General features: G+C 48.8%; 1 protein-coding gene across 2 annotated transcripts in view; it reads left to right on the top strand.

Moving 5' to 3' along the window:
- EDC4 (enhancer of mRNA decapping 4) overlaps positions 1 to 12,639 on the top strand; it is a 38,627-nt gene extending 25,988 nt beyond the window's left edge. The window contains exons 21-29 of one of the 2 annotated variants that reach the window (XM_056862827.1): positions 1,476 to 1,512; positions 2,521 to 2,701; positions 3,971 to 4,126; positions 4,751 to 4,866; positions 5,410 to 5,575; positions 6,450 to 6,636; positions 8,472 to 8,691; positions 10,914 to 11,077; positions 12,394 to 12,639. In XM_056862827.1, the coding sequence (XP_056718805.1) occupies positions 1,476 to 1,512; positions 2,521 to 2,701; positions 3,971 to 4,126; positions 4,751 to 4,866; positions 5,410 to 5,575; positions 6,450 to 6,636; positions 8,472 to 8,691; positions 10,914 to 11,077; positions 12,394 to 12,586 (1,420 nt within the window). In that variant the 3' untranslated portion in view covers positions 12,587 to 12,639. Of the gene's footprint in view, positions 1 to 1,469; positions 1,513 to 2,520; positions 2,702 to 3,970; positions 4,127 to 4,750; positions 4,867 to 5,409; positions 5,576 to 6,449; positions 6,637 to 8,471; positions 8,692 to 10,913; positions 11,078 to 12,393 lie in introns of both variants that reach the window. The other variant, XM_056862826.1, reaches the window with a different exon arrangement.
- Positions 12,640 to 12,828: the final 189 nt, after the last annotated feature.

Here is a 12,828-nt window from a genome sequence, read left to right as displayed (position 1 = left end):
AAGGAGAAAGGAACCCCGAGGTATGGTGGTTTCTTTCTAGGTTCCAGAAAGCTCCAAGAACTTTGATCAAATGCTGTAGAGCTTTGTTAAGCTTATGTGATCAGAAATATTTTAAAGTGGTTATCCTAGCCTAAATCAAGTGAACGTTGCAGCCCTATTTAAAAGACATCTGTGGGTCAGCTGCCTTGCTGGTACGGGAGAGTCAGTTGCTCCAAAGTTGGGGCTTGTCTCCTGTATGTAAAGGCCAGAGGGGCCCTTTGTTAGCATTTTTTGTAAGTTTTAAAAATTTTACTTTCAGCACACAAACAAACATACAAACATTACAGCATGAACAACCATAATATAACAATATACGTGGAGCTTACCATTGTTCAAGATTACAACTCAATTATCAACTTGTTTGAATCACATTACTGTTTGTTCTCAACCTATTTTTCCTTATCCAATAACATATTTATTACTTGTTTATTACACGTGAACTACCGAAATCTTTCTTATTTTGTTTTCATGTAATTGAATTCTGTTTTAAATTTTTGAGCCGTATAGTTAAAGAAAATATTCCATTTTTGTTGAAATTCTGAAATTGATCTATTACGTGTAAGAGATGTCAGTATGGGTCTTTTATTAACATTTTATTTATTTATTTATTTATTTAGACTTGTATCCCGCCCTCAATCCCTGGCCAAGGTCAGGCTCAGAGCGGGTAACAATAAATCAATACAAAAAAATACAACAAGATCATAAAATATCATCCATAAAAACTATTAAAACCACATAACAGTATGGTACTTAATTTGTATAAATCCACCGAAGGCCCTGCAAAGCAGTCAGAGCCCCCACGTAGTTGATAAAACTAGGTGGGGGTGGGGTTAGTCAGGCCAGAACAGATGATAACTTGCGGCTGCCCTCAACTGTAGGCCTGGTGGAATCACTCCGTCTGACAGGCCCCACAGAACTCTTTCAGGTCCCGCAGGGCCCTGATGTCACTAGGAAGGGAGTTCCACCAGGCCGGGGCCAGGGCCGAAAAAGCCCTGGCCCTTGACGAGGACAGCTGGTTGTAGAGTGTAATGCTCTTTGGGGGGTGTACTACTGTCTTGGGGTTGCACTACTTTTGAATGCCATAAGCAAAGGGAAGAGCCAGTTTCCAAGTTGACAGTCCCACCTTACCTCTTTTTTTGTGCGTGTGTTTTCACATTCGCAGTTGTGCGCAAGAGTGTATGTGTGTTTTTTGTCGTACTGCATTGTCATGTATTTATTTCTTCTTGTCCCAGTGCACATGTCATGTAAGCAGATTCCCAAAATAGTACACCAGTGCAGTGCTTTAATGAGTTAGAAAACGCGCATCAAAAGCTTTTCCCAGCAGTACCGACGTTTGTATTTGGCTTCGTTCCGCCATGATCCCCATGGTTATGCGCACAGTATTTTCACTATGTGCTGTTCCTGTGATTACAGTATTATCTTATTTTTAGTTCCAGGGATATGAACCAGTCCCCAAGATCCTTCAATCATCAGGTTGGTGCCAGAATACTCTGCCCCTTTCCAATACAGCTGCCTGCTCAGTTAAACCCTTATCTTCATTCCATGGGGGGGGGGTGTCCATATCCTCCTACGTCAAACCCACTTGATGTAGCCCAACACGCAAGCCCAGCAAGGAGGAGCTTTGGCGTATTCTGCTTTGGCTAAGCAGATGCTAGCATCTTGTCTTGGCGGGGTGTTCAGCGGCTTCCAGGTACCAAGGAAAAGGTTGATTATTTAAGAGGCACAAATCTGGGCTTTAAAAAGTAATGGTCGTACAGGAAATCCATTATTTAATTCCCTTAAAATTCCTTTTTTTTTAATGGTAATACTGATGGGAAAATATCTGCTCCCTTTTCCAGTTGCATTGCCATTTCAATATTGAAAGGATATACCTGCTTAATGCCTTTTTTGAAACGCAATCTGTTGCGATGGAACTCATTTAGGTCTCTAGATGCCAGATTTATTATTATTATTGCTTATTGTCTGAATAGTGTTGAGAGTCCATACTTTTGCAGGAGCACATGCATTTGCATTCTTTTTTGGGTCAGAAGGAACGAGGCTTTGGATTGGCCTGCTGCAATCGCAGTGACATCAGTTGGGATCCTAACGCGATCTGTTCTTTGCCTCTGTTTCGCAAACTGCATCTCATTGGCACACAGCATGCCCGGTGGTTGTAATTTACCAGATAAAACATGCACCAGTATTTCGAAATCCCTATTCCAGAGGAAAAATTGTCTGTCACTTCCGTAGTCCATCCTGGTTTTTATTCCTTCGCGAAAGATGCCAGTCCCGTCAGCAAACACTTTTTTGTAGACCTGAAGCACACACCTGTACCCGTTCTTAAACACTCCCAGATCCTGTGCTTGGGGGCCTTGGGGGCCCTCCCCCTTTTGCTGTCCTGTGAAGTGGCTCCACAGCAGAATGCTGAGTCCTTTGCATGGTTTCCTCCTGTGCCCGAAAGATCCAGGGAGAGCTTACTTTCCCTCCCCCCTCTTCCGATAGGTGGCTCCCGAGTACCAGGACGAGTTGATGTGTCTGCTGAGGAGCCAGCAGAGGGAGATCGCCGACCTGCGGCAGAACCAGATGGAGCTGATGCAGCGGCTCACGGACCACCTGGATGCCGTGCAGAGCTCCCTCATGGGCCACATAGAGCGGGTGATCGACTCACAGCAGGAGCAGGAGCGTATCCTTTGCAAAAAAGCAAATACTCCCCGGGCCCTGCGTCTGCCAAGGTCTTTGCTCGCTCCAGAGTGAGCTTTAAGACATCTCTGGCAAGGCTTGGTCAGAATCCATGTCAGCACAAAGCCCGGAAGGATAATTTTTTTCTTGGTGTGTTTTGATTCATTTCAGATTTGTTCCGTTAATAGGCTAGTCTTAAACAATCACGATGGGTAGTCGTGTTAGTCTGTCACTAGCAGTAGAAAGCTCATACCCTGCCAGAAATTTTGTTAGTCTTCAAGGTGCTACTGTACTCCTACTCTTTTCTGCTGCTAGTGACAGACTAACACGGCTAACCACCATGATAGTTTAAGACTAACCTATTACCAGAACAAATCTGAAATGAATCAAAACACACCAAGAAAAAAATTATCCTCCATATTACCCAAAAAAACCCAGCTTTGCACGAAAGCTCATACCCTGCCAGAAATTTTGTTAGTCTTTAAGGCGCTACTGGACTGTTACTCTTTTCTACTTAAACTATCATGTTATCCTGTGTCCCAATGAAGAATCGGAATGAATGATTTGCTGTGCTTAATATTATAAGCATTTTTGCTCTTTTTTGTGTTTTTTTGCCACATGTTTTTGTCTATCTTAGGGGCCTTGTGTATAAGCATCGCTGGCTTTTTTGTGCCAGGAAGGAAGCGATTAATTTGACTCCAAATGTCTGACTGAGCGGCTGCTCTACAAAAGGAGGGGCTCCCCCCCAACTTCTGCAGCATAACTAAGCCTAACCAAGGCAGCGAAACTCAATTGAAATATTTAAAAGCAAAGAGCATAAACGGCCACCTCTAAAATGGATCAAATGATGTAGAGCTAAACTTCATTTTGAAAAGGTCAAGAGGCTAAGCTGTCAAGTTTATTTTTCACCCAGATGTGCTGGGAGTGTTTGGTTTTTTTACCCTTACAACAGCCCTGTGAAGTAGGTTATGAAGCACTTAGATGAGTCAGAAGGCATTACATAAAATTGTTGATTGTGTCCATTGGGGGGGACAGTTAATGAACCTGCTGGGAGTGGAAGCTGCCTTCTTCTGAGTCAGACCCTTGATCCATCAAAGTCAGTATTGTCTACTCAGACTGGCAGCAGCTGTCCAGGTTGAGGTCCTCCACATCACCTGTGACCTGATCCTTTGGGGGGGAAAACAACTAGAGCTGCCAGGGATTGAACCAGGGACCTTCTGCATGCCAAGCAGATGCTCCGTCACTGAGCCCTCCTTAACCCTGCGTGCTTCAGAGCGGAGGCTGGACCAGGTCCTCGCTGAGGGACAGCAGCGCAACGGGCAGCTGCAGGAGCACCTGTCCCAGCAGCTTTCCCAGTCCCTCTCCGCGGCTGCCTGCAATCGCCTGGAGAGGACCATCCGTGAGGAGATGAAGAAGACCGTGCCCCCCTGTAAGTCCTTCACCATTGCTTGTAATTTTCGGGCCTCACCAACCAAGGCTCGTCTTGGAAGTAGATGGGGATCCCACAGTGCCCCAAACCCCTCTTTCAAGGGAAATTGCTGGGACACATCAGGTTTTGTGGAGCCCCGATTTCCCCAAGACTTGGCAGAGAGCCCGGTTTTGGAAGAAGAAGAGTTGTTTTTTATATGCCGACTTTCTCTACCAATTAAGAATCAAACCGGCTTGCAGTCACCTTGCCCTCCCCAGAACAGACACCCTGTGAGGTAGGCGGGGCTGAGACAACTCTAAGAGAGCGGTGACTAGCCCACGGTCACCCAGCTGGCTTCGTGTGTAGGAGTGGGGAAACCAACCCGGTTCACCAGATTAGCGTCCACCACTCATGTGGAGGAGTGGGGAATCAAACCCAGTTCTCCAGATCAGAGTCCACTGCTCCAAACTACCGCTCTTAACCACCACACCACGCCAGCTCCTCTGCTGTATGCCGGCCACCCATTTCCTGCTTCTCTTAATGAGATGGGGGGACCCTAGTTGGTCTTGAGGCCCCCACACATCTTCATCGCCTGCATGTGAAAGAAGGGGGCATTACCTTGTTATGCTTTCTTGCTCTAACCAGGTATTTCCAAGACCCTGGACCCCATCACCGGGCAGCTGAGTAACACCATTTCAGCCAAGCTAACAGCCATTGAAGGAACTCTGAAGGAGAATGTCATCAAGATGGTGAAATCCAAGGTAAGGCCAGGCCGGCAGGAATCTGGGGACAAATTCCTCCATTCTGTCATCTTGATCTGGAGGGAAGCTGGTTGGTTAGTGGTGGTGCAGCCAAGGAGATTTGGTCTCAGATCAGGTCTCCATTCAACCATAATGCGACTACAGGGGTCCCCAGCATTGTACCCACGGGCACCATGGCACCCGCTGACACCTTTTCTGGTGCCCCCAGGTGTTTTAGAAAGTGGGTGGGGCCGGGGTGGGGCTTTTGCCCAGCAATGCTTTTGATTGGCTGTGCATCAAGGATCTTCACTATGTGTCTGAAGATAAGTTGCGGCAGCCATTTTGTGGCCGGTTCTAGTTTCTACAGCTGCCACTTCGTGGCAGTCGTTTTGCGGCTGCACTCACCAAGCTGCTTCAGAATTCCAAAGGTGCCCACGAGCTCAAAAAGGTCTCAGTCCACCAAGCCATGCCTGTCCCTGTGCCACGTCTTGTGTCCTTGGTATTCTTGGTTTTCTTGCTAACCGCACAGAACTGCCTCTGCACTGTCCCGTGCCTTCCTTCCAGAACCTGACAGATGCCATTGCTCGAGCAACCGCCGATGCCCTGCAGGGCCCGATGCAGTTGGCGTACCGGGAGGCATTCCAGAGCGTGGTGCTGCCTGCTTTCGAGAAGAGCTGTCAGTCCATGTTCCAGCAGATCAACGACACCTTCAAGCAAGGCACGCAAGAATGTGAGTCATGCGGCTCTTCTCCTTTCCAGCTTTGTATTCTTCCTGCCCTTGGAAATGTTGGCTAGTTCCTTTAAAAAAAATTTTTTTTAGCTCTCTGTAAAGAAGGTAACCAAAACTGCTGGTTCCCCCCCCCCTTTTGTCCCATCCTGGCCTCTTGAGGCTAAAATATCCAGTGTGCTGTCTAAGCCTATCTGTTGACTGGCGGGTGCATCCGCTGTTGCAGAACATAACGGTTGTCTGTGTTGGTGTGTGGTGTAGAGCTTTAGATTAGGGCTAGAGAGAGAACTAGGAGCCCCATGGTGCAGAGTGGTAAGCTGCAGTACTGCAGTCCAAGCTCTGCTCACAACCTGAGTTCAATCCTGACGGAAGTTGGTTTCAGGTAGCTGGCTCAAGGTTGACTCAGCCTTCCATCCTTCCGAGGTCAGCAAAATGAGCACCCAGCTTGCTGGGGGTAAAGGGAAGATGACTGGGGAAGGCACTGGCAAACCACCCCGTAAACAAAGTCTGCCTAGTAAACGTCGGGATGTGACGTCACCCCATGGGTCAGGAATGACCCGGTGCTTGCACAGGGGACCTTTACCTTTTACCTAGAGAGAGAACTGGGTTCCACAGGGTAGTGCCAATTGTCACTTTGGGGTAAGGAAGCAATTTTCCTCCAGGCCAGATTGGCCAGGGATCCTGGAGGTTTGGTTTTTTTTTTTTTTGCTATCTTCTGGGCATGCAGTAGGGGTCACTGGGGGTGTGGAGGGGGGAAGGTAGTTGTGAATTGCCTGCATTGTGCAGGGGGCTGGACTAGATGACCCTGGAGGTCCCTTCCCACTCTCCGTTTCCATGATTCTGTTATTCTGGGTGATCTTGACTCCTCCTCTTGCAGATATTCAGCAGCTGGAGACACACATGAAGAATAAGAAGGCCCGCGAACAGGACGCCCGGGATTCTCTGCTGGGCCAGCTGCAGCAGCTGGTCAACTCCTTCCAGAGCACGACCGACCAGCTGGCGTCCACCATTGCGTCCAGCGTCCACTCGGAGGTGCAGCATCAGCTTCACATCCTCGTGGGCAAGTGAGTTTTTGGAGAGGGCTTGGGGATCTTCAAAAAACGAGGGTGGTAAGGGGAAGAAACCCAGCCTTAACAAACCAAAAGCTGGGTACCCAAGGTTGGGTGGGAAAGATAAAATAATAATAGAGAAATGTATTTTATTTTAAGGCGCTATATAAGGATTAGGAGCCCCGTGGCGCAGAGTGGTCAGCTGCAGTACTGCAGTCCAAGCTTTGCTCACAACCTGAGTTCGATCCCAACGGAAGTCGGTTTCAGGTAGCCGGCTCAAGGTTGACTCAGCCGTCCATCCTTCCGAGGTCGCTAAAATGAGTACCCAGCTTGCTGGGGGTAAAGGGAAGATGACTGGGAAAGACACTGGCAAACCACCCCGTAAACAAAAGTCTGCCTAGTAAACGTCGAGATGTGACATCACCCCATGGATCAGGAATGACCCGGTGCTTGCACAGGGGGCCTTTACCTTTTATATAAGGATTAATAACGTTAAAAATGATAAAACATGGCACAGTGGCATCTTATAAGGTTGATAGACCTAAACTACACGCCAGACGTGTTTCAGCCAGCAGGCCTTCATCTGCGTTCAAATAAAACCCATACAATGCATTCACAAGTATTTACAAATATCTCAACATAGGCAGACAACCATATACCATCCCAGGCTTGCGTGTAGGGTGTTAAATGAATTTCAAGTTATAAAGCCCTCTAGTTGGAGTGCCTGCAAGTTGTTCTACACTGGGCTGTATTGGTCTGACATACAGAATGTGTAGGCAAGTATCAACCTGGTAAAACAGGGCTGGGGATCTGCCATAGGAGGATCGGTACTATGCAGAGGTGGCCACATCAGCACTGCGTATGCACCGGGCATGCTAAAAACTATGGGGGAGCGGGGACGCTTGTCCTGGGCCATGTCCAGGACCCTCAAGCAATTGATTGGACTGCGGCATCTGAGTCTGCAGGTGAAAGACAGCACGTGCACATGCCCTGTGTTAGTGACTGCATCCCACAACAGTTGCCGCTCTTCATCTAGCACTGTGAGCGTGTATGAAGATGGGTCCCATTGAGAGTTTTCGTCTAAACATTAGAAAGAATTTTTCCATCCATCCATAACCTTATTTATTGGCATGATAGCAAAAACATCAAATACAAAAATTAGACATCCAGTGCAAAATGCAGAGCAATTTTAAAACGGGCCATTCTCTGGCCAGGCATATACAAATAGTAACTACAAACAACTTTCATAATCCTTATAGAGGCCAGGGAGATCATTATATAACCTGAATCCTTCGTTCATTAACTACACTCACTCTTGCTCTAAAGTAATAGTAAGAAATTTAGCAACCACTTCAGAAAGCTGCGGGTAGAAGAATTTTCTAACAGAGCGGTTCCTCAGTGGAACAGGCTTCCTCGGGAGGTGGTGAGCTCTCCTTCCATGGAGGTTGTAAAGAGGAAGTTAGATGGCCATCTGTCAGCAATGCTGATTCTATAACCTTAAGCAGATGATGAGAGGGAGGGCACCTTGGCCATCTTCTGGGCATGTAGTGAGGGTCACTGGGGTGGGGGAGGTAGTTGTGAATTTCTTGCATTGTGCAGGGGGTTGGACTAGATGACCCTAGTGGTCCCTTCCAACTCTATGATTCTATGAGAGGGAGCTAAACTCTCATAGAGGGGAGGGTAAACTGGAAGAATAGCGTGGTCCAGTTTCTGGCGAGACCCACCACCTCTTAAAGAAGCCTGTTCCATTGAGGAACTACTCTAACTGTCAGGACGTTCTTCCTGACGCTGCTCTCTTGGAGAATTGGGATGACTCTTCCCCCCCCCCCCCCGGCTGGCTTTTTCTGCAGCATGCAGGACTCCATCCTGGCCCAGGTGCAGCGAGTGATCAAGGGGGAGGTGAGCACAGCCATGAAGGAGCAGCAGGCCGCCGTCACCTCCAGCATCATGCAAGCGATGCGCTCAGCGGCCGGCACCCCCATCCCCGCCGCTCACCTCGACTTCCAGTCCCAGCAGGCTCACGTGCTGCAGCTCTTGCAACAGGGGCACCTGAATCAAGCCTTCCAGCAGGTAGGTCGCCTCCCAGCCATGGCGACGAGGCCTCTCTCCTCTCCCTGACTGCTTCTGAGAGCCAGCATGGTGTAGGGATTAAGAGCGGAGGACTCTAATCTGGAGAACCGGGTTGGTTTCCCCACTCTTGTACATGAAGCCTGCTGGGTGACCTTGGGCCAGTCACAGCTCTCTTAGAGCTCTCTAAGCCCCACCTACCTCACCAGGTGTCTGTTGTGGGGAGGGGAAGGGAAGGAGATTGTAAGCCGGTTTGATTCTCCTTAAAAAGGTAGCGAAAATCTGCATATAAAAACCAACTTTTCTTCTTTGGGGTGTGGGGCAATCGTAGAGCTGTTCTGAGAGATAACCCTCGTGGTTTCTGAAGTGACCTTCCTTGCTCATCTGTTTTCAGACTCACACCTGACAAAGGGAGCTTTGCCTCCTGAAAGTTAACCCTGGAAATCTCGTCGGTCTTTAAGTTGCTGCTGGACTCGAATCTTGCTCTTCAGCATGCTGGTGTCTTGTTTCGGGAGGGCGCGCTCTATGAGGCAGCTGATAGTCAGCTGTTGCGCCAGCAGAGGGAGCAGCAAAGTGTCGTGGCTGGCCGTAGTTTTCTGTTCCGTGTGTAATTTTTAACCGTGACGGCACAGCCAGTGCCTCTTGCTTCTTCCGCTGCCTCTCCGCAGGTTTCAAGGCCACTGAAAATAGATGGTCTCCTGGCACCCTTCAGACACCTTTTTCTTAAGCATCAGAGATTCATCACATAATGCCAAGTTTAGTGAAAGTCAGTTCTTGTAGGTTATCCGGGCTGTATGACCGTGGTCTTGGTATTTTCTTTCCAGACGTTTCGCCAGCAGCTGTGGCAGGCATCTTCAGAGGAGTAACACTGAAGGACAGTCTCTCTCAAAGTGTGTTGGAAGAGTAATATATATAGTCAGAAGGGGGATGAGTTTGAGCTGAGTCATTGTCCTGCAAAAGTATCAAAGGTAATGTGCTAATCATTGATACCTTTGATACTTTTGCAGGACAATGACTCAGCTCAAACTCAACCCCCTTCTGACCATATATATTACTCTTCCAACACACTTTGACACTGAGAGACACTGTCCTTCAGTGTTACTCCTCTGAAGATGCCTGCCACAGCTGCTGGTGAAACGTCAGGAAAGAAAATACCAAGACCACGGTCACACAGCCCGGATAACCTACAAGAACTGATGAACTCTGACCGTGAAAGCCTTAGACAATATTTAGTGAAAGTGTTTAGAAAGAGACCCCCTCCCCAGTCTCTGTCTCATAACGTTAGGTTTCAGGGTCATGAAATAAAATTAATTGGCAGCAGCAGCCCTAATAGCCCAGGCTAGCCTGACCTCATCAGAACTTGGAAGCTGAGCTTCAAAGGCAATGTATCTCTGCACATCAGTTGCTGGGCGGGGTTACTGTGGCGGGAGGCTCTTCCCTTCATAAACATCTGGCTGTTCCCTAAAGGGAGGGGGATCAATGCAGAGCTGTGATAGATTTGGATCTGATCCAGAAGGGGCAGCTGTCACAAGATGAGGGTGTCTGATAGATGATAGTGGTTGGAGAACCGGGTTCGATTCCCCACTCCTCCACATGAGTGGCGGATGCTAATCTGGAGAACCGGGTTGAGTGTGGCTCTCTTGAGGGGAGGCTGATCGCAATGAAGATCATAAGAATAGAAGAAGAGCCCTGCTGGATCAGACCAAGGCCCATGAACACACGAAGCTGCCTTATACTGAATCAGACCCTTGGTCCATAGTATTGTCTACTCAGACCGGCGGCGACTCTCCAAGGGTCTCAAGGAGGGGTCTTTCACATCACCTACCTGCCCTAGTCCCTTTAACTGGAGATGCTGGGGATTGAACCTGGGACCTTCTTCATGCCAAGCAGAGGCTCTACCACTGAGCCACAGCCCATCAATTCCAGCAGTCTGTTCCCATTGTAGCCTTCTGTTTCATTTGCCAGTCTTGGGGGTCTTGACCCTGCCAGCGCTGCTTAGCTGGCCCTCCATAATTTTACTCTTTCCTTGCGTGTCCTGACAAGACCTGCCCACCCATGTCTCAAGTTGTGGGAACGCCACGCATACCCGGGAACGGAAGCTCTATTGCTTTTCATTGGCATATTAAGCAGTGGGTCCATCACAGTAGGCCCAAGCCCTTGTTCCACCCCTGAGAGCCGTTAAGGCTTAGCAGGCTGCTGGATCTCCTCCTCCTCCTCTCTTGCAGGCCCTCACCGCAGCCGACCTGAACTTGGTCCTCTATGTCTGCGAGACCGTCGACCCCCAGCAAGTGTTTGGGCAGCACCCGTGCCCCCTCTCCCAGCCTGTCCTCCTCTCCCTCATTCAGCAGCTCTCCTCGGACTTGGGAGCCCGGACGGAACTGAAGCTGAAGTGAGTTGGACCCAGCAGAGTGTTGAGGGAGAGGTCAGCTGGTTCTTCCAGCAGATAGCAAAAGGGCTGTGCATCTTTCATGCTAAAAAAGGGGGAAAAGAAAAGCTAAAATTGGCCCAGGCTTGCCCAGTTTCGTCAGATCCGGGCCCTGGCTAGTGTTTGTATCAGACCACCAAAGATGTCCGGGGTTGCCATGCAGAGGCAGGCAATGGCAAACCACAGCTGTCTGTCTCTTGTTTTGAACTTGGCCCTAACTTTGCACCATCATCAGGGAAACGTGTTTCTTCAAACTGTGCAAATTGTATAACTGTGGCGCAGAGTGGTAAGCTGCAGTACTGCAGTCTAAAGCTTTGCTCACGATCTGAGTTTGATCCCGACGGAAGTTGGTTTCAGGTAGCTGGCTCAAGGTTGACTCAGCCTTCCATCCTTCAGAGGTCGGTGAAATTAGTACCCAGCTTGCTGGGGGTAAAGGGAAGATGACTGGGGAAGGCACTGGCGAACCACCCCGTAAACAAAGTCTGCCTAGAAAATGTTGGGATGTGACGTCACCCCATGGGTCAAGAATGACCAGGTGCTTGCACAGGGGGCCTTTACCTTTTTTTTTTTTTTTACCTTTACCTTTTTTTTTTAATATATATATATATTTATATTATATTATATTGTGTTCTGGTTTGGTTATCGGAGGGAGTTTACAGCAACACCGCAGTCCTGCCCACTGACAGTCGTATTCACCTGGCTCCTGAGATTTCAACAGGCTCTGATTGTCCCACATGCTTTGGGAAGCCTATTTATTCCATTCGTAAGGGTTTAGAGCCTTGCTTGGGGTCCCAGTTACCTGGGAGAAAAGTGGGTTTATAAATGTTTTAAACAAATACGGTGGCACGCGCATCAAAAGAGAGCCAGCATAGTGTAGTGGTTAATTGTTTGGAGCGATGGACTCTGATCTGGAGAACCAGGTTTGATTCCCCACTCCTCCACATGAGTGGCAGAGGCGAATCTGGTGAACCAGGTTGGTTTCCCCACTCTTACACATGAAGCCAGCTGGGTGACCTTGGGCTAGTCACAGTTCTCTTAGAGCTCTCTCAGGCCCACCTACCTCACAGGGTGTCTGTTGTGGGGAGGGAAGGTGGTTGTAAGCCGGTTTGATTCTCCCTTAAGTGGTAGAGAAAGTCTGCATATAAAAACCCACTCTTCTCCTTCAAAAGAGCAAGAAAGCTTGAGGGTAAGAGAGACAGAAACTAGTGAGAGACAATTCTACAGCCTGGGATAAATCAAAACCATCTTTCCCCTTAACGCACTCTCTACCCCCCCTGCAGTTACCTGGAGGAGGCGGTGATGCACTTAGACCACAGTGACCCCATCACCCGTGACCACATGGGCTCGGTGATGAACCAGGTGCGGCAGAAGCTCTTCCAGTTCCTGCAGGCCGAACCTCACAACAGCCTGAGCAAGCCCGCCCGGCGCCTCATGATCATGCTTCAAGGCCTGGCCACGCCCAGCATGTCCTAACGGGGCCGGTCCAACCTCTTGCACAAGGGTGCCCGCAGTTGCTAACCAAACTTGGCTTCTCCCCCCACTTTTTTTGTTCCTATCTTTCTAAGAGCTTTTGCCAGGGAAACTCATCCACGCGCCCGATGTGTGGCTAGAGAAGGCGTCAAAGCTCGTTTGCGTATAAAGCAGAATTACACTTGTGTTCTGTGAAAGCAGACCCCTCCACACACACACCACACCCTCCCAGCAACAGCCTCTCT

This window comes from Euleptes europaea, chromosome 17, assembly GCF_029931775.1.
Source record: "Euleptes europaea isolate rEulEur1 chromosome 17, rEulEur1.hap1, whole genome shotgun sequence".
Taxonomy (NCBI): domain Eukaryota; kingdom Metazoa; phylum Chordata; class Lepidosauria; order Squamata; family Sphaerodactylidae; genus Euleptes; species Euleptes europaea.
The sequence above is the reverse complement of the archived record's forward strand: the minus strand, read 5'-3'. Positions and strand labels throughout refer to the sequence as shown.